The sequence below is a fragment of the Protopterus annectens genome, chromosome 8.part0 (assembly GCF_019279795.1).
Source record: "Protopterus annectens isolate FY-2018-M chromosome 8.part0, PAN1.0, whole genome shotgun sequence".
Classification (NCBI taxonomy): Eukaryota; Metazoa; Chordata; order Ceratodontiformes; family Protopteridae; genus Protopterus; species Protopterus annectens.
In genome coordinates this window covers 1,762,452,983-1,762,475,495 of record NC_056741.1, presented here as the reverse complement: position 1 = coordinate 1,762,475,495, position 22,513 = coordinate 1,762,452,983, and the positions used below count along the sequence as shown (strand labels likewise).

At 39.6% G+C, this 22,513-nt stretch overlaps 1 protein-coding gene across 2 annotated transcripts in view; it reads right to left on the bottom strand.

Moving 5' to 3' along the window:
* LOC122809624 (cytochrome P450 2J6-like) overlaps positions 1-22,513 on the bottom strand; it is a 673,826-nt gene that overhangs the window by 294,056 nt on the left and 357,257 nt on the right. For both annotated transcript variants that reach the window (XM_044081258.1, XM_044081257.1), the window contains exon 4: positions 8,774-8,934. In XM_044081258.1, the coding sequence (XP_043937193.1) occupies positions 8,774-8,934 (161 nt within the window). The remainder of the gene's footprint in view (positions 1-8,773; positions 8,935-22,513) is intronic.

Here is a 22,513-nt window from a genome sequence, read left to right as displayed (position 1 = left end):
CATCAGTGGCAGACCATTATAGACTGATATGGGGAACCACTGAGAGAAATTTGGGTTACTGACTCCATACACTGCAGGGAACACATGATGTTGCATGAACTGTTCTATTCTGTACTTTCTACATTTGTCTGACCAGTTGTTCCTCCTTCCCCTTACATGTGGCCCTTTGTCCTGCCCTGGTCCAGGAGTTCCTGGCTTTGTCCACAGTTGCTGCTCTGTATAGTTCTAGGTATGCTGTGACAGGGGTAGATAATGTAACACCACACACAGGGTTACTGACATCACACCTCTGATTGTACCTGTTTTGCAGCTTGTCCAGCATTGTGCCCTATACATCTGCTCTGGTCCTCAGACAGTTTGTGTTGCACTGTTATTATAAGGCTGCATATTGTCCATACCTCTCAAACTCGTACAGCCAGATATCTGGACAGGGTCATATATAGCAGTAGGACACAGGCCCAAACATGGGGACAGGATTTTAACATTGCTCTTACAAACTTAGACAGTTGGTAGAATGCTTTTGTATTAGCTTGCATTTTCTGTTGGGTATGAAGTCTGCATCTCAAGTGTCTGTCATTATTTTTTCACAGCAACCTTCATTGATTTGCCAGTAGTTTGCCAGACAACTGCAATGTTATCACAAACAGAACAGATATATGAGGCATAAATGTGGACATTCTGTGAAACCTTGTACATTTGTGGGGTATGGATGGTGCCCACAAACTTATTATAAGTCTTGACACAGTTACGTGACAGCCTTTATATCCTGGTGCTACACTGACTTGTTCCAACTTGCTGTTCTACTAGCCACCATCTAGGTTACTCAGATCTGTGTACTTTCCATATCTGTGGCCTCCTGTCCCTCCATTATCTCAGACTATTTCCAGCTTTCTCGCAGTAACAAATACTGACATATTGACAGTCTGTAGAACTACTACCATAGGTGTAGCTCACATACAAAAGAATAGGTGCAGCCAGTCCTGAAGCATGTACCCTATTAACAGCAGTAATGTACTTAGCCCACTAAGTCATGACAGCCATCAGGCAGTGCAGTTTACTTTGTGACACTATCAACCACAGACATACAGAGCACATTGACCCCTGAATATTGGGGAACTGGTACATGTCACCAGGTTGATTTGGACAGCCCAAGGATTGTGTGGTCTGCTGGTATTACCTTGCAACATACTTGTTACTGCAGTTGTATAGGAACACGGGTGTGTTGGGGATAGGGACTCTAGCATTGCCAGTCAAGCATCAGTACTGTGACCTCAGTGTTTGTAATTCCCTCGTATAGTGCAGTTGGTTTTGCTGGCTTGGGGCCTACTGCATATTATGGGGTGGCCAGTATTGAGCAGAGGGTTCCTGTTGTCCCACATAGCTGTCAGTTATCTGCAGCTATCCTGGTAGCCCACTCCATTCCCTTGCATACATGCGGCAGGTCCATACATATGCTATGACAGTCTACTACCCCATTCATTTTTTGTAAAGAAGAGTGGCATACCTTGTGCCTGCAGCAGTTCAGAGAACAGTGCTTCAGTGCTGACTCTGTTGAATGTACGCAATACACAGCCTAGACATGGTAAGGTACAGGTTGTGTGGTGTGGCTGGCATCCTTTTTACTATGTTTATGAGATGGAGTGAGGTGTCAGCCCATGGGTCCATAGGTTTTTCAGTGCTTGTGCTATGCATAGCCTCTTTGCCAAGGCCAGGGTGTACCGGGCACTCCTATGTCTCCCTACAGGGATAGGATCAGGAAGTTCTTCCTCCAAACCCCCTGTGGCTGTGAAGACCTTGGCACTGGTGGGGGGCTGTGTGTCCCTTCCCTGTGATGTTCCTGCTGCAGCTGTTTCTGCAATATCATACTGTGTAGCATGGCACATACTGTGAACATGTGTGCACATGTGGCTGGAGAGTACTGCAGGCTTCACCAGATATGTTGAGGCAGTGGATTAGTGAGTTGAGCAGCCCAAACACATGCTCTATGATGTTCCTAATTTGTGCGTGGGCCTCATTATGGCATTCTTCAGTTGGTGTGCGTGCATTTCTGATAGGTGTCATCATCCATGGTTCCAGTGCATAGCCAGCATCCCCCAGTAGATGGCTGTATGGGATGTCCCCCTTGCAAATTTGTGGTACAGCTCTGATGCTGATGAGTCATGATAACTACCAGGGCTGCCAGCACACACATTCATGATAAAGTCCTGGGTATTGCACACAACCTGGCAGTGATGGAGTGATACCCCTTGTGGTTGATATAGACTCTACCCTCCTCACTGGATGGTGCTTTGATGTGCACATGAGTGCAGTCTATGGCACCCAGTACCTCTGGGTAGTGTGCTACATGGCTGAAGTGATGCATATTGCTGGCCCGCTCCTCAGGAGTGTGGGATAAATGAATGTGCTCACTGGCATGTGTTAGGACCATAGGACCACATCCAGGAACTTGTGGAGTACCCTGGATGCAGATGCCTGTGAGACCTCCATCATGTTCCCAGTAGATCTTTGGAAAGTACCTGTAGCTAGTACTCTTAAGGCTACACATACCTTTGTTTCCACTGAGATGGTTTCCCCTCTGTTGGCTCTGGATCTGAGGTTATGGCGGCAGAGCTTGGTGAGTTCCTGTAGTATGTTCCTGTCCACCCTGTAATGCTCTACTGTCTCCAGCTCATGTAGCCTCTGAAAGGTTACCAAAGGTTTCAAAGCTTTGAACTACAAATGGTTGAGACCATAACATCAAAGTTTTGAAACTCTGAAATTGTAATAAAAAAAGAAAAATTTTTTTTTTACATTACCCCCCATACCACCTGCTAAATAAATATACCAAATCTGAGACCACACTACAATGAGGAAAATGGTAAATTTGCCATTTTGGGCTGTACGGTGAACTCCATTCAAAATTTTCAAAGTTTCAAAACTTCGACCTTTTGAGTTTGAAGTTTTGAAACTTTGAGCTTGTGAAGGGAAGGAGATGTCAGAGTTGGAATATTTAAGTAGGGGAGGTGTGGGGGAGGCTGAAGTCTCCCACTTCAGTGGGTTTAATTTATTTTGTTTTTTGTTTTTGTCACTGGTGGCCAAGTGGTTAGTTTCCCGGAGGCAAAATTCACCATTCTGGGTTTTCACTCTTTTGAAGATGAGAGTGTCATCTCGGTGTTACGAGAGATGACATTATTGGAATTCGATGTTATCAAGAACCATATACATACATATATATATATATATATATATAGATATATACATATATATATATATATATATATATATATATATATATATATATATATATATATCTTTCAGCCTCGTCTCCTCTAACAGTTTTATACTTCCATTTAACATCAGCAACTCTTATTAATCAAGCAACTTACAAGAAGAATGGTACCTACCACAGGAATGGACATTTTGCAAGAAACAAAAGGACACTCATTCATGCTTTTCTGAATGGAATAATATGTATTGCTTTCATGTAAGTTGTCATGGAGATGGACAAAATAAATAACAACCAATGTCTATATATACTGCAGAATGCTTGCTAGATATTACGAAGAAGTGCAATATTTCTGAAAATGAGTGACTGTGAAACTGTTGCACACTATCGGTAGAATTTATATGGTGCTGGATCAATCGTTCACTTTTATTTGTACTGTAACTTATACAGCTTAAGGTTTAAGCGTCATTTATGTTGTATGCTGTTAGCTCAACAAAGAGGCATAACTTTCATATTTCTATAAGTATCTTAAAAGCAAGTATCTAGGAAGAAATTGCTTGTAGTCATATGATAAGCAATCATGTTGCTGATATCATGTATCTGTCATGTACAATTCCCAAAATATTCCAAGCTGATTATAAAATATTGCAGAAAAGTACGTTTGGAAAAGTTTAACAACATAATACACTAATCTGATATATATATATATATATATATATATATATTTTTTTTTTTGAAATATATAATATCATAATATTAACAAAAAATATATTGAACATACTGACTCATTGAAAATGACAGCTGTTGTGAGCAAAAAAAGCTGTCTGCACTTTTTAAATAGCATTTATTAGTCACAAGTCATTTGTACTTGTCTGGCTTGTGTGTTCTTCAGCTGTGATTTAGAAGAGGTTCAGCATTCATGTTGTGTGTATGCGTCCAGGGGTATTACTTCACACAGCTGCTGTGCTATGAATGAGTTAATGATTTTCTGCCTTTACATAGTGTGACAATTATATTCCTGCCATAACAACTTTATTTTCCTTTTTTTATTTACATTTCTTTCTCTTTCTGGTACAAAAAACAAACTTTCAAATAACTTCTAAAACAAACACTGACAAAGAGGAGACAGTGCTCACCTTAAACTCTGAGGAGGTGAGACTTCGGCTTAAGAAGGTGAATCCTAGGAAGGCTGCTGTACCAGACAACATACCTGGCAAGGTGTTGAAGGGGTGTGCTGATCAGTTATGTCTGGTACTGACAGACATCTTCAACTCATCCCTTGCTATGGAGAAAGTTCCGTCATGTTTCAAGGAAACAAGTATTGTCCCACTTCCGAAGAAACCCAACCCTACCTGCCTCAATGACTTCTGATTGATCGCTTTAACCTCAAACGACATGAAGTGCTTTGAGAGGATTGTGAAGAAACATCTATCTGCGAGTCTGCCTAAGTCCTTTGATCCACTCCAGTTTGCATACCCGGCAAATAGATCAACTGCAGATGTTATACCAGTCACACTACACCTTGCACTAAAACACCTAGAAGGGAGGAACAAGCTGCTGTACATCGACTTCAGTTCTATGTTCGGCACTGTGATACAGATGCAACTGGTAGATAAGCTTCGGAAACTTGGGATAAACAAGCATCTCTGTAACTGGACTCTTGACTTTTTGATCGGTAGACCCCAGTGGACATGCGATAGAAACAACACCTCTCAATGCATAGTCCTAAATACTGGTGTTCCCCAAGGTCATGTGCTCAGCCCCTTGCTCTTCACCATCCTCACCCATGACTGTACTGCAAAACATAAGTCAAACCATATTATAAAATTCACTGACTATACCACAGCCATGGGTCTCATTACTGGTGGGAATTTACATAACTACAGGGATGAGGTGAACACTTTGATTGCCTGGTGTGACAGGAACAATCTGGACCTGAATGTTAATTAGACCAAAGAAATGATTATGGACTTCAGGAGAAAGGCAACAGTTCACCACCCACTCACTGTCAAAGGGGAGGTAGTAGAGAAAGCCAAAATAACCATGTTCCTGGGCCTTCACATCTCTGATAATCTCTCCTGGGCCGCTAATACCAACCATATAATCAAGAAGGCTCAACAGAGGCTTTATCTCATGAGAAGCTCAAAAAGGCCAGGCTGCCACTATCTGCTCTTACCACTTTTTGCAGGGGAGCTATCGAGAGCATCCTCAGTAGCAATTTTGTAGCATGGTTCGGCAACTGCATAGTTGCTGAGAAGAAGAAATTACAGAGGGTGGTAAGGGTGGCTGAGAAAATCTTGGGCACAAATCTCCCTTCTATTCAGGAGCTTTTCTTTACAAGAGTAAGAAAGAGAACATATAAAATATTTGCTGATTTGACCCATCTGGCCCACAACTGGTTCTCACAACTTGCGTCTGGAAGGCGGTACTGCAGCTTCCGCTGTAGGACCACCAGATTCAGAAACAGTTTGTATCCTACAGCTGTGAGACATATTAATATGAACACCAAACATAATACCTGATACTTTGAAGCCTCATTTTTTCATTTAATAATGCTGCTCTGAGTAATTACCGCCAGCATTACTATTATGCCATAAGATGGCTTTACTGAGTCACATCTAAGTTTAACAAGTGCAACATGGTAACTATACAGCTGCTACTCACTAGTCTTTATTTATTCTCTAGCTTAACAGTGTATGGGTTTGGTGGTAGGTCTTTATTATAGCAATAACCCACGCCTGGGTGTGGGTAATGCTGGATTTACCCATGGTTGGTGTGGTTTGGTCACGAGGGCGAAGCCTGAGTGACCAAACAAAGCCAACCGTGGGTAAATCCAGCATTACCCACACCCAGAAGTGGGTTATTGCTATTATACAATGACATTATTTAAGAAAAAAAATAATTAATTTTCTTAAATAATGGCATTGTATAATGCCTCCTTGCTGCCCTTCCGCAGCTGTCTGGTATTCTGCAGCAGTTCTGATGTACTGCGCATGCGTATGCCTATGCAGTACATCAGAGCTGTGGGCAAAAGCAACGGAGAAAGCAAGATCTCCATTGCTTTTTACAAACTGTTTCGCTATGTTAAACGGGTTTAACATAGCGAGACAGCTTTAAAAAAAGCAATGGAGCCGTTGCTTTTTTTAAAGCTGTCTCGCTATGTTAAACCCATTTAACATAGCGAAACAGTTTGTAAAAAGAAACTGTTTCACTATGTTAAACGGGTTTAACATAGCGAGACAGCTTTAAAAAAAGCAACGGAGCCGTTGCTTTTTTTAAAGCTGTCTCGCTATGTTAAACCCATTTAACATAGTGAAACAGTTTGTAAAAAGCAACGGAGAAAGCAAGATCTCCGTTGCTTTTTACAAACTGTCTCGCTATGTTAAACTCATTTAACATAGCAAGACAGCATTAAAAAAGCAACGGAGAATGTCCGTTGCTTTTTTTAATGCTGTCTCGCTATGTTAAACGAGTTCAACATAGTGAGACAGTGTGAAGCAATGGAGATCTTGCGTTCTCCGTTGCTGTAAAAAAAAAAAAAGAGTTATAGTAATGGAAAAAGTCCGGGCGACCGGACCTTTTTCCATTACTATAACTTTGATTTACAACGTGCATGTTGACCAATCAGCGTGCACGTTTTTCGAATATTAATGGGGGGTCGCTGTATAATTATAATTTATCACTGGATAATGGGTACTGAATGTGTTAATGTAATGTGACCTACCTCTTGCATGTCATGCCCATTGTTATTTTCTTTCTTATATTATTCTTTGATACCACTGTATCTATGTTATTTGCACTGCATTTCTCTCGTGTGTTGACATTTGTAATTTCATTTAGGCTGCCTTTGTTTGGTCCTGAATGACAATAACGTTTCTTTGAATCTTTGAAGAATGCTGATGCAGAGATCTTGGAATCACAAACGTAGAGTATTATGTTCTTGTCGCTGATCATAACCTGTTTATTATATGTTCGAGACTTGGATGCCAAGAAATTCACTCAGAGGCATCCATGTTGAGAACATATAATTGAAGGTTATGATCTGAGACCTGCTCATAATTCTTTTAGTACATTGAGTTTTATCTGCTCCATGTATTACAGGATCAGTAAAAAAAAAAAACGATAAGAAAAGAAAAAGTGCTAAGTGTTTTGCCAGCTTTCAAAGCCCTAAAGCACTTAGGCACTTAGTAGGTGCTGTCAGAAAGGCAGTGAAATACACAGCCCGTTACATTTACATTCACCTTGCCATGCCTCTAAACAGTCTAGACTTTCACCTCATTTGTTTGGTCTGTTCCTCAAAACGTCTGTTGTTTCCAGACAAATCACAGAGGATTGAAGTCAATGAATAATGTCATACATTTGAGTTTCAGGGTCGTATCCTAAATAGAAAATGTTGGTGAACACACATCCTGTTATTCTAGTTAATTTCTAGGTTTGTAAGAGGAAGGGGTACCTTATCAGTATGAACAGCAGGCAGAAACAACTCTTTTATTCTTCTGATGTCATTTGCTGGTCCATAATGGCAGATTTAACAGTGTAGTGTGAGACCTGACATTAACAACTTAAGATCGGGTGCTTAGCATTTCTTAATATTGGGTCTCTCAATTCTCAAACTCTTAACTCATTTGCTTTTTTTCTGAATATCAGAGTGTAATCACTATGCTCTGTGCACTACAATGTTGTTATAACAGAAACATTTGCAGTAATTATTAAGAATTTACTGTCAAATTTTTATCTGAAACTGGGAATATAAGGAAATGTTAAACCACGAGTCAAGTGCTTCATTATTATTAAAAGTAGAAATAATCCCTATCCTTACAAACTGGAGATGCTTCATTTCAGATGCCTGTATCGTGTACTCCTGAGGCTGCCTGTGTAGTTAAACAAGCAAAGTTTTATTAATCATCTGTTACTCACTGCAAACATAACTGCATTTAAACATTTGTATTTTGGATCATATGACAGACAGGTCAAGTTATTTGACCAATTTTTAAAAATAATAAATTATTTTAAAACCAATGGTTATACTTAAAATATTCAGTGCATTTCAGGCTATGATTGTTCCCCTGTTTCAATAGTACACATATTTTAGTTCTAGTTTATACAGAGTGGTATAATCTATAACTTAAAACAGAAACACTATACCCGATAGCATACTGCTCATCTGTCTAGAAAAGTGTAGAACATCCCTGATTTTCCCTCATATTTTTTGCCTTGTCACTCATAATTTTTTTTTTTGGAAAATCATAATGGATTACTGTCATTAATGTTAGATTTTAGAGTTCTGTACTTCATATTCATCAGAAAATGCTTGTTGAAGTAAAGCCAATAGTTCTATTAGCGTTTTAAGTGAATTAAAGTAATACTCAAAATTGTTTCTAATTTTGGGCCTCTGTTTCCTCATTATTTTTGACTTTGTTTAGAGTTCTCAGGCAAAGAAGTTGAGACATATGTATGACAGCTAGTGAATTATATATGACCTACATTATCCAACACTGAAAACTGATATATATCTTTAACTTTAAAAAGTGACAAATAAGACACAAGAAAAATATATTTAGCATTTACCTCTCCCCAGAATCCACCAATGAGCTTCAAAGTTTCATCAAGAAGCCTCAGTTGCCTCCTAAATGTATTGTCATAGTAGTCAAATCGCTGACCAAATAAAATGGAACAGATAACATTGGACATAGCATTGTTGATAACATTCTTTAGATCAAATTGACAATCTGCAAAAAAAAAGAAAAAATATATGTAATTGTGGAAGGTATACTGGTTTGTTTACGTGCCTGTTAATTTCATAAAAGGTCTGAAGCAAGGGCTCTTTTTTCAGCCCTCAACAGGACATTACATTAATGGTTCATATAAGCAATAAAGAAACTATCACATCAGTATTTTATATGTCTATCTACCTACATATATTATCTATCTATCTATCTATCTATCTATCTATCTATCTATCTATCTATCTATCTATCTATCTATCTATCTATCTGTGTATGTGTGTGTGTGTGTGTGTGTGTGTGTGTGTGTGTGTGTGTGTGTGTGTGTGTTATATCTATATCTATGTATATGGATCTATAACAGAAGACTGACTGTTCAAAAAGTCAAACTTCATACAGTCAAGACCATATGATTAACTGAATGAAACAAAACAACAAAAATCTGTGTTTTTGCAGGGGGAAGGCACCCCCCCCCCGCATCCTCACAAACCCCGGCAATTACATGTACCAACTCCCAGATCGCACTATAGTGGGAAAAGTTTAAATTCCCTGATCCCCACTGTACCGTGATCTCCATACAAATGCTTTGACTTTTTGAAAGTCGATCATATGGTCGAGATCATATGAAGTTTGACTTTCTGAACCATCATTTAAATGGAACCCAAATATATATGTATATACATAAATGAGTGTCTCATTAAATATCAAATGTTCAAAGAGTGATCACTTTAGTGTGAATATAAAATGTGATTAAAATATACAAAAGTAAAACTATTTGTTTTTGCAGGTGACAAGCAGTCCTGCACCCCCACAACCCCCCTGCTAATTATACATACTAACTTCAAGATCATGCAACAACAGGTTAGGTGCACATTCCCTTAGCTTGCTGCAATCTGATTTTGGAGAAAAGGCTGCAGGAAAAAACTGCATTTAAAAAAATGTTCACTAATATGAGCATTCACACACACACACACACACACACACACACACACACACACACACACACACACACACACACACACACATGCACACACTCACACACACACACACACACACACACACACACACACACACACACACACACACACACACACACACACACACACACAAGAAATGCAAATAATTATCACACAGATTTAAAATTTGTATTTACACACATATTTACAAAGACAGCTAGGGAGGCAGACAGACAGACACAGGAAAAAAAAAATAAATATATATATATATATATATATATATATATATATATATATATATATATATATATATACAAAGAGAGAGACAGAGAATGAGAAAGAGAGATGTATGCACCTAATCCCTAGTCCCAGCACCCATCCGGCACAGAATTATGTTAACCTACCATTTATTCAGTACTCCCACAATCCAAATTATTAGTCTACTTGATTTGGCTGATTTAAATAAAGCAAACAGCACCTTATTTTCATTTTATAACATCATTTAGTCCAAACAGTCTTTCCTGGATGTAAAATGTATAAAATTTAAAAACTGCAGAACTTTCCCAGGTCCAGGTTCCCCTCTGTAAACAAATATTGCCAGGTTACATTTCACAAGTTAGCCTTGACTGGGCTGTCTCTTCTGTGCTTCCATGGCTTTCTTCACATGCCACTCCATGTTAGGAACTAACTTCTTGTTTGTACCTCCCTATATGTCATCATCATCAACCCTTTTTTCCCATTTCTACATGGGGTCAGAGTGTTGTGTCAACTGTCACCATCTATCTCTGTTCAGTCTAACTCTCCTACATTCTTCCCCATGTCTGACTGTTGAAAGTTTCTCAAGAAATCCATCCAATTTGTTGGATGCCCTCATTTCTTCTTCCCTCCTTCCTGTCTATTCCAAATATTCTTCATCAGATTGTCTTCTGATTTCTGCAAATGTGCTCATATCACAGTAATCTGTTCTCTTTGACCTTCACTGTAATTGGAACTACTTGGCCTTTTGCTCTGATGTCCTCATTTCTTCATCTGTTCTACAGTGTGCATCCAACCACCCATCTCAGGCACTTCATCTTCATCACCTCTAGCTTCCTCAACTGCTCTGCCTTCACTGCCAAGGTTTCTGTACCATACAGTAGTACTGGTTAAATCCCTCTTTTATACACCTTACTTTTCAGCCTCTTTGCACTGTTCTGTCATATACTACCCCTGAAAATGTGTGCTGGTTGGCTGCAGCCCCACTATTTCTAGTTTGACCTTATCATTTAGAAATCCTTTCTTCTCAACCACCCCTCTCAGGTACTTGAAGCTGTTAACTTAATCCACTATTTTCCTTCTATCTCAATTTTCAGCTTCTTTTGATTTCCCAGAATTGCTGCCATTACAACTGTCATATCATGACATGGCAGTTTCATTCCATGTGTTTTTAGCTTTGAATTCCATTCCCCTAATATTTGCTGAAGTTCTTGTTCAGTCTGCCTGTAATGCCACATCATCTTTATAGAGAAACGTTGGTGATCAGCACCCACCCACACACACACACACACACAAGTATTTGCTAATCTAACCCATCACTGGTATGAACAGCAGGGGGCTCAGAGCTGAACTCTAATGCACACCCATTGACAGTGGGAACTCCTTTGTGAATCTGAACACTGTATTTGTGTCAATGGGTCCTTGAACATAGCTTACACTAATTCTACCAATGTTTCTGGGACTTTGACCTATCACAGGAAAGCTCTAATCAGCTTTCTTGAGACCTTGCCATATACTTTCTCCAAGCCCAGGAATGCCCATTTGGAGTCTTTCCTCATATTTAGTTTCTTCTCAATTATCTGTCTTATTGTAAACATCTGTTCAGTTGTACTAAATCCTGATCTGAATCCAAGCTGTTCATCTCCCATCTTACTTTCAACTACTCTGTGTATTTGTTTATCACTCACCCTCTCCAGAACTTTCATGCAATGTGGCATGAGCTTTACTTCTGTACTGCCAATAGTTGTGGAGGCCCCCTCTGTTCTTGAACACTGGCACTAGTATGCTTATTCTCCAATCATCTGGGTACACCTTTCTCTCTATACTGCTATGAGTACCTTTAAGGGCTACTTCTCCCATAACTAACCCAACATCTTTTCTTTTAAACACCTTTATTGAATTATCACTTGTGTCATAGGCAAACTTATATTTATATAAATGTAATCAAACTATATAAACAAGTTCCCATTTACAAACATTATAATTTACATTTATTGATATATATCATATAAACTAAGCCACATTACATAAATTATTCAATTCCTGCCTTCTCTTAAACCTCATTCCTCCTCCAAAACTTTTTTCTGCATCTAAACTCATGCAACATCTGCTATAACCTCATATGAGCCTGCTGCTTTCAATGGCTTTATTTTCTTTAGTGCTGTTCTTATATTTTCTAGAGTGGGTTCCTCCTCTTCTTCTTTCAACTTAGGCTGTGTATGGGGCATTACAGCCTTTGTGGGGTTTTCTTTATTCAGAAGCTGCTGCAGTTATTCTTTCTATCTTCTTTTGGTGTCCTGGTGACTAGATTGTTGCTGGCATCCCTTGTGACGGTTGTCTGATAACTATCTTCTTTATTTTTCTGTCATTGCATTGTAACCTGGTCCCATTTCCTTGTGCCATCTACCAAGGTGCTTTCCAGAAGTTGGTAGAGTACCTCTGATGCCTTGTTCTTCTCTACTGCAAAGGCCCTGTTTGCCTCTTTGTTAGCCAAGTATTATTTCTTTTTTAGCCTGGTCTGTTAGTAGCAATCGCTAAAGCACACACACCTGTCCATCCAACATGTTTTGTTTATGTCACCGATAAGGTTTAGATCCTCAGATCATGTAATTGAGGACTGGATCAGAGAATGACTTGTAGATAAGGAACAGATTGCCTTTCAACAGTCTGAAGGAGACCAATTACAGGGATAGGGTTTTGAGGCAACCCACATAAGACATGTTACTTACACTCTGTATTCTTTTAGTAAGGAACTGCTGTCCACTCCAGCTGTTGCATATGCCTTGTCAGGTACATGCTGATAGGTGCTTTGTACTCAATTATTGGTCTATCAAGGGCTGAGATTAGTGAGACTATGATCTCCTTAGATCTGGTCACTATGCCCTTACTCGTAAGTTGTGCCATGGAGAAGGATTTTCTCAGTACAATGGACACATGGTGATCAAAGTTCAGGTTATTGTCAACCAGAGTTCCCAAGTCCCTTACCAACAGGCCTAGCCTTAGAGGAGTGTTATCAATGGTGTAACTTGCAGGAGTGGTTGTCTTTCCAAAGGGTAAAATTATGCATTTTTTGCATTGCGTTTTAGGCCATAGTTCTACCATCAGTCATTTGTCTGTGGCAGACCCCCCCCCTGGAGGATATTTACATCTCTGGGGATTCAATGGTTGCATCCAGTTTGTAGTCATCAGCAAATTTGGTCAGCTAACGGTCCCCTACATTTTCCCTGACTTCAGAGAAGTATATTCTGAACATGAGAGGTCCCAGTACTGAGCTCTGTGGGACGCCATTAGTGACATGCTTCTGGATGGAGTTGGATTCCTCCACCCTAACTTTGTGCATCCAATCCTTGAGCCATATGACTATCCATCTGGTGACATAAGGATTTATCCCTAAATTTGTGAGTTTGTCTATAATACCTAAGTGAGACATTGTATCAAATGCCCTTGCCATGTAGAGATAGGCAGTATGAACTCTTTTGCCCTTGTCCATGGCTCTACTGACCTTCTCAAAGAAGTTCACCAGGTTTAGTAGGCATGACTTGCCCTTTAAAAAATTATCTTGGATGGGTCCAATGTTTGAAGATTTCCTATATCCTTGTTCATAGGTTCATAGGTAGGTACTAGGCTATCAGCCCAAGGGCCTACACAAGCCTAGCCAACAAGGTTCCCTGGCTTATGCCACCCAAGAAAGTTATTTTCCTGTGCCACTGTTGAGCAGAGACACAGAAGTGATCCCTGGGGTGTATTTCCTATTTCCCATCCACTCATCAAGATTTTTCTTGAAGAGTGCTGATGAAGAACTTTGCTTGACATAGATAGGTAGCCTGTTCCAGAGTATGGAAAGTCTTTGGGACAGGAATCTATCCCTCCAGCATGTCCTGTTCATTGTGGTGACAAGGTTTAGGTCCCTAGAGCATGTAGCTCAGAGGGATTGGGATTTCTTTAGGTGTAGCATATTCAACAGCTCTGGGTTTGACATAGCCTATATGTTAAGCAGAGATCACCTTGGAGTAGGCGATATGCTATGGAGTAAAGCTGGAGTTTTTTGAGACGGTCAGTGTAGGGCATTTGTTTGAGGCCAGTAATCCTTTTTGTGAGGTACTTCTGTGGCCTTTCCAGCTGCTGCAGATGTCTTGTGAGGTACATTCCAAAAGAGGCACTGTACTTTATAATGGGTCTAATGAGTGTCGAGTAGAGGGGAACAATGACCTCTTTTTTCCTGGATGAGAACCCTTTTATGATGAGGTGTGCCACGTAGAAGGACTTCCTGACTACTGTGGAGATGTGACTATCAAAGGAGAGACTACTGTCCACCTGGGGTAGAAGGTCTCTTATCACACATTTGATGTTAAGTAGATTGCTGCCTATGCAGTAGTTCATGGGTACAGAGTTTTTACCAAAGGGGATGACACTGCACTTTTTGGCATTGAGCTTGAGGCCATGGCTCTGACACCAGGCACCTGTCTCAGTGAGGCCCTTCTGTAGGATGTCCACATCACTTGGAGACTCAACTATGGCTCCTAGTTTGCAATCATCTGTGAACTTCATTAGCCAGAGGCCTTCTGTGTTAGCCTGTATTTCAGAGAAGTAGATACCAAACAAGAGAGGTCCCAGGATGTAACCCTGTGGTACTCTACTTGTCACTGCTTTGAGGTCAGATTTGGAGTGTGCAACTTTTACAGTGTGGGTTCTATCAGTGAGCCAGTTTGCAACCCATCTTGTGACGTATGGATTTATACCTAGTTTAGTGAGTTTAGCTATAATTCCAGAATGGGTGATGGTGTTGAAAGCCTTGGCAAGGTCAAGATAGGCTGTGTGAACCACCTTACCCTCATCTACGGCTTTGGTGACTGCCTCAAAGAAGTCGATAAGGTTCAGGAGGCACGATCTGCCTTTCACAAACCTGAACTGGGTGGGATCCAGAGTTTGGAGGTTACCAATGTCTTTGTTTATGAGTTCCATGGCCTTGCAGACCAGGCTCGTCAGGCTAATAGGTCGATAGTTCCCAGGATCAGTGGTGGCTCCCCCTTTGTGGAGTGGGATAACTGTTGCTGTGCTCCATTCAGTGGGCAAAAAGCCTGATGTGAGGCTATTATTGAACATGGTGCTTAAGTGGGGAGCCAGTTTATTCTGAAGTTCATGTAAAACGCAGCCTGGGATGTTGTCTGGTCTCATGGATGCTGTGTTTTGGGCTTTAGAGAGTGCAGCTTTTACTTGCGTAGTTGTGATTACAGGGACTCTGCATTCTTCCTGTATAGATATGGGCCCTTTAGGGGGTGGGGGAGTAAAGTTAGAAATGAACCTATTTGCCAGGATGTTGGCATTATCATTTGGTTCTGTAATTTTCATGTCATTGTGCTGTAACTCAGAGCAGATCTGGGTGTTATCATTGAGATTCTTGACATAGCTATAGAATGCTTTGTGGTTGTCCTTAGAATTAGTGACAATTTTGTTTTCATAGCTAGCTTTTGGAGGATCTTATAAGGGATCTCAGCTTCTTACTGAGGCTGACCAGGGAGCTCCTCCACTCATGGGATTTTACTCTCTTTTGCAACAGTTTCTTCCTTCTGTTGTACAGTTTGTTTATGGCAGGGGACCACCAGACTGGCTTCCTTTTTTTGGAGGATAGCGTCTTGGTTCTGTTTGGGATAGCATGATCCATGCACTCATGTAAGTGCTTATAGAGTGCATTTGTGTAGGATTCAGCAGTTGTAACTGTATTGTCCAGCTGCATGGGTGTCATGAAGTTCACCACCTCTGTCTTAAGAAGCATGAAGTTGGCTTTGGAGAATTTTTGTACCGTGGTTTCCTTAATGAGGGGTGGGGGGGCAGGATGTGGATATCTAGGGTGATTAGCTTATGGTCGGATCGGACAAACGAGGAGTTGACTTCAGGTGTGGAACACTGGTCACTCATGTTGGTAATGACTAGGTCTAGGATATTTTTGCCCCTGGTGGGGGTGTGAATATGTTGATCCAGGGCATTGGAGTTTATGAATTCCAGAAAGCGATGAGCTAAGGAGTTGGTACACGAGTAGTTTTCCCAGTTAATGGTGGGGTAGTTGAAGTTTAGGTCTGACAAGTCATGTTCCAAGTGATTTAGGAGGCATCCTGTGATATTATTAGGATTTATTTATGCAGCGTTTTTAACTATGGAGAGTGCAGCAAGGAACTGTTCTGTAGTGATAATTGGGGAAGAAATGGTAGAGGGTAAATCCTGGCATGATAATTGGGAGTGATAGCAGGGTGAAAGTGGAGGTAAATCTATTGTCAAAAAAATTTGCTATATACTCCAGTTAATTATAGGGAGTTCCATTTAATGTTCGTTCAGCACATTGTTGGGTGTTCACCCTAGTTTGCTTCCAGACCTGAAAATTACGTTATGGTTATCCTTAGCCTAGGAGGCTAGTTTTGCATCCAGGTTGGCTTTGTTGGATTTCATTAGTCCCCTGAGTTGCTTATTAAGACAGATGAGGAAGTTTTTTTGCCTTTGGGCACAGCCCTTCCTATTTTTAAGCAGGATTTTCTTTCTTTTGTTGTATAACCTGCTTATACTGGGGGTCCACCAAGAAGGCTTGTTTTTGAAGTTTGTCCTGAATTTGTTTTGGTTTGGTACTGGTCTTGCTATGCAGTTATTAACATGCTCGTACAGGATTCTGTAAACACTTCCACATAGGTCATATTGTTCTCTTAGCTTGGGAGCTTGGAATTTAGCTATGGCATCGCTTAATAGGAGGTAGTTAGCCCTGGAAAAGTTCATAAACATTTTGGGGTTTGCTAGGACTTTGGGCTTTATATTTATTTCAAGGGTGACTTCTATGTGATCTGATCAATGAGGATTTTACACTAGACTGGATGTGACATTCCCTCATATTCGTGAGCACCAGATCCTGGATATCTGCACTCCTATGTGGTGTGCAGACTAGTTGTTCCAGGGTATTTACATTGCCAAAATCCGGCATATTTTGAGCATGCATGTTAGTGGTTGTGTGTGTATTCCAGTTTATGGTGGGATAGTTGAATTTACCCATGAATATGGTTTTGAGCTGAATGGTGAGTGACTACAGTACATTAAAATATATGTTATGGTCAACCTGGGTCATAGGTGGTGACCTACAGCTAAGAAGGATATGGTATGAGACATAACCTAAGGTTTATTGAACATGGAGAGCTCAAGTGTGTAATATGTCTTATTTTTTGAGCAATCTTGAGGCGTAATTACTTCTTAAGTAGATTGATACATTTCACCTCTTGCCCCTTTTTGTGCGGTAACTGGTCTAAATGTGTAGATGGCATTATAGCCTTGCACTGCTGGGGTGCCTTCCATGTTTCATAACTGCACAGATAGCAAAACTCTCAGGTTGAGAAGTGTTTCCAGGGAGTGGAACTTCTTGATGAGACTCCTAACAATGAGAATTAAGCAGTAGAGCAGTTGGGTCCCTATTAGTTCATCGAAAATTCAGTTCAGTGAACAGCACTTTTGGTGCACTTATGTCAAATATTCATCACACTGTTCATACTGAGACTGCAGAACAGTGAAGATCAGAAAATTTGCTCTTTACTTACTGTAGTTTGATCTCGGAGTTGGTATATTTAATTAGCGGAATTTGATGAAAGGCAATTCCAAGGAAATGCCGTTCATTGAAGTGAGTATTCGCTGATTTAATAGAGACCTGATCAGTTGAGCAATAACACCTTTAGTTTATCTCAAGTAGAATTTACTATGTTGGAAGGTTTATCAGGTTGACATTGTCTAAATAAAATCCACTCCAGAGGGTGGATAATGTTTTCACCAATATCCAAAAGTGTAGTGGTCTAGTGGGTACAGGTGCAGACTATCCCTGGCAGAGCAGAGTGGTCTGTCAATCATGCCCTCCCAAGCTGAAAAATATTGGAATCCCCTTAGAGTGACACCCATAACTAAGCTAATTGTTAAGGTCAATTATCTTGTCTACCTACCCCTGCATCACCATAGCAAATGGGTTCTAAGCTTAACCCTAATGCTGTCCCTTCCCTCAACCCTGACTCTGCACTTTATTATCATAAAAACCTTCCTGTAAAACTCCAGTACATACGAGACACTCAAACAGACAAACATTCGCAAACACACATAAACAACACTACATCTATTCCTTAACCTAAGCCTGACCATAACCCTAAAATACACAAACTAGCACACAGACATACAACACCTATCCTTCACTCATCTCTGACCCAAACTCTAACTCACATATACATGCACAAACACTCTCACTCCCTCCAACCCCACTTACCTGTCTTGACATGACACACCATTCACATTTACACCGCTTGACTATTCATACCATCAACATTAAACCACACTCTCTGCATTTGTTGAAGTAATGGCATTCTACCAAAAACAGGAGAAATATATATATATATATATATATATATATATATATATATATATATATATATATATAGTTTATATATATATATATATATATATATATATATATATATATATATATATATATATATATATATATACATATATATATATATATATACTGGTGGCCACGGTGGTGCAGAGGTTAGAGTTGCCGCCTCACAGCAAGAGGTTCTCCGGTTCGATCCTTGGCTGGGGTGCCTTCTGAGTCTGCATGTCCTCCCTGTGGTCGCGTGGGTTTTCTCCGGGTACTCCGGTTTCTTCTCACATCCCAAAGACATGCTGTAGCTGGATTGAACACACTAAATTGGCCCTAGGTGTGAGTGCGTGCATGTGTGTGCTGTGGAAGGTTGGGCGCCGAGCTGGCAACTCGACACTGTAAAACTCCACTGCCAATTATGAGCGGACAGTGATCCACTGTGGCGACCCCTAACCGGGAAAAAAGCTGAAAGAAGAAGAAGAAGATATATACGTATATAAGGCTCAGATCCAGTAGCAATTCACATTTGTCTCACTATTCTGTGCAATACTGCAAGAATAAGGTCTCTGGGCCAAGTAAAATGCAAACAGTAAAAATGCAGACGAAATATAATAAAAGAGATTCAGATCCTGCAGCAATTCACAATTCATTCACTATTGTGAGTGTTGCTACAAACACTAAGGTTTCTAGACAAAGTAAAATGCAAGGAGAAAAATATAGTAGAAATGAAATAAATGAGACTCCAGTCATACAATTATTCACAACTCCCTCACTATTGTGAGTGATACAAGACTAAAGCTCCCAGGCCAAGTAAAATGCAGTAGAAATTAAATAAGTGAGGCTCAGATTCTTCAGCAGCTCACAATTCTTCAACTGTTGTATGAGATACTACAAGACTAAGGTCCCAGATCAAGTTAAAAGTGGCAACAGTTGACTCTTGGTTAAAACAAGGAAAAATACAGACAAGAATAATGCACAAAACAAATTAACACTCTGAATACTGCAGTGTGCACTATCTGAATTGGATGATATGATACAGAGGCTAACTCAAGCTTTAAGAGTAATGGCAGTACCTTCTAAGTTTGAAATATTAATGCCCAATAGATACAGCACTGGGAGGGCTTCCAAAGTCTAATTTCCAGTAGGGGTGGGAAGCTAAAAGGCCACCAAGTTGTAAACTCAGAGTTCTTTTAGGTGGATAGGAATGAATGGTTGAGTATCTTAAATAAGAAAATTGTTCCACAGCTTTTCTCACTAATAAGCTAGATCTAATTCCTGTTCAGTCAATGAATGCAAATGAAATGTTCCTACCTGTCCCTAGCTAACAACTTTTATGACAAAAAAAACTTTGCAGTCAAACAAAATTTAAAATAAACAACCTAATATGTTGTGTATTTCGGCTTTTTTTGGTTAGGGGTCGCCATAGAGGAACTCCGGTCCGGTAATGATTGGCAGTAGATTTTTACGTGCTGAGTTGCCAGCCCTGATGCGCAACCTTTAATGAAGGTACGCCCATTCACGCATGTCTCCACACAGAATTCGCTCTAGCTGAGACTCGAACAGGACAACGTCTTACTGTGAGGCGACAACGCTACCGCAGCACCACCACCGCAGGTAAACAACCTAATATAATAAAACCAAAATAAAAAATAAATATAGATATATATATATATATATATATATATATATATATATATATATATCTCAGGATGGTACTTACATGACAAAGCAGTGTACATTTCAGATTAATGATTCATCTTCCTTGAGTAGAAAAACAAAATATGCCTTCCCAAATGGGTATGGACAAACTTTGCCCCAGAAGAACTGTACCCAAATACCCAGTTATGATTGTCTTTGTATTCAATATGGCATAGATCCCACATATGTAGCAAGCAAATGCTCTCATGACTGGCTTTTAGTAGTAGTGCTACAGTGTGACAAGCCACACTGTTGCATCAAAACTAGCCTTTGTGCCTTGTCAAGGTTGTCAGTCATACAGAGGCCCAGTCACACAGAACCACACATTTTGCACAGGGCAAATGAAATGCAATTGAGGACATTCATGTGTTAAACATGTACTGCCAACTTGTGTAAAAAACAGACATATGGACAGGGATAGTTGAAAGCTCTCATACAAAGCAACAATTTGCCAGAAAACCACACGTTACAGAGAATACACCAATTATATGACACACGTACCTCTCAACCTTTATGATGAACATGCCAAAGATAGGAAGCAAAATAACGGATATTAATACTGGAGAGCCCTGTCAAAAGTATGTGAGCAAGTGTGAGTTTGCATACAATGGATATGGTGGAGTTGGCTGCTCAGACTCATTTTAATAAAGCCAGTTTCACCTGTTTGACTTTTTGGATGGTCAAGTTACAAAACAGAGACTTGGTTCTTGATATGTTAAGCACCCATGACTCAGTTTTGGTGACTTGTGTACTTCATCAAGTTCTTTCTTGTAATCAGTCAGCTAGTAATTTATCTCAGCATGATGGCTTCTCATCGCAAGGTACTGTGAACATTTTCTTTTTCAGTTCCTTGCAAAATAACAATAACTGCTCCAGTTTAGACACAGATAGTTTGATGGGGTCTAAGTTTAACATCAACAACTGAATTAATAACAATCATCAGCTAACCCTATCCACAGGGCATGCTAGGAAGGGTATCACTCAAAACTCCCTGTCCTCTATGATTAAGGATTTGGACAATAAACTGTTCTATATTAACTCATTGCAGTTGAACAATATTTATTTACTTGCCTGCATAAAATGTAAAATTATATGTATGGACTTAATTTCTTTAAAATTTAGAACTGAAACCGCAAGTAGAATTCCAGTACTGCCAGGAACAAAATCCAAAAACAACCAGCAAGCCAAACCAACCACAGGTCCTCAATAAACACACATTTTGAGGACCTGTGGTTGGTTTAGCTTGCTGTTTGTTTTTGTTTTTTTAAAATTTCCTAATGGTATTGTCTTTAATTCTGCTTTCTATGCTGGTTTTATTAAGCTGTATGATAAGCATAGGATTGAAGTTATGGAACTTTTAATTATGAATTTGCTATCATACAACTTAAAGATGAAGCTTTGGCTTTGGACATGAACATTATGGCAAAAACTGCAGTTTCCCTCCTATCAGTATTACTGTGAACAACTTTTGATTAAGATAGAAAAACAAATGGAATGTATAAAAGATAGGAAAATTAAAAAAAATTATGACAGACATTAGGCCATATGAGACAAACACTATGTAGCTAAGAAAGAAAATGGGTCAAAATAATAATACTTTTGAATTCAATATTGCAGAGGCTACTCAGACACAGCAATTGAAGTCAAATAGGGCCACCCTACATGAAAGTGCATGGAGATAAATTTCTATCCAACACCTTTAACATTAGTGACCCTTTAGAGTCCCCCCACCCCATGCAGAGATCACAACTTTTAGCAAACCAGCACTCTCAATGGATTCAGCACCTGCAAGCACAACAAGGGAGATAATACCAAAGAAAAAAAAACAGGGCAGAAATAGAGAACCAGACAAGAAATGAAGACAGACATTAATAACTCCTTCTGCTATTGTAAAGGAGGTGCACATTTCCCCATTAAAATTATTGAAGGCATTACATAAGAATTTAAGGGTTATAAGATTTTTAATTACAGTAAACTGAACATACTTTGGATAATTTTTCCTTATTTGAAAGGGGTTTTACTTTTGTCCCCTGGCAACATTTTGAACTCATAGATATGCTCACTCAACTTAAATGTTTACTAGGAAATTAAACTTAGCTATTACTTTTAATGATCAGAGTTCAGTGAATACTTGTGTCTCTTCCAATATCAGGAAGCATAGTACATTTATTCTTCCCACTCATCCCCTTATTCACAAATCTGAAAAAAGCATGTGAAGTGGATCTTGATGGATTACAGGATAATATTAGACCTAATTGGTGTCAAAATTTAACTGTGAGTGGGAGGA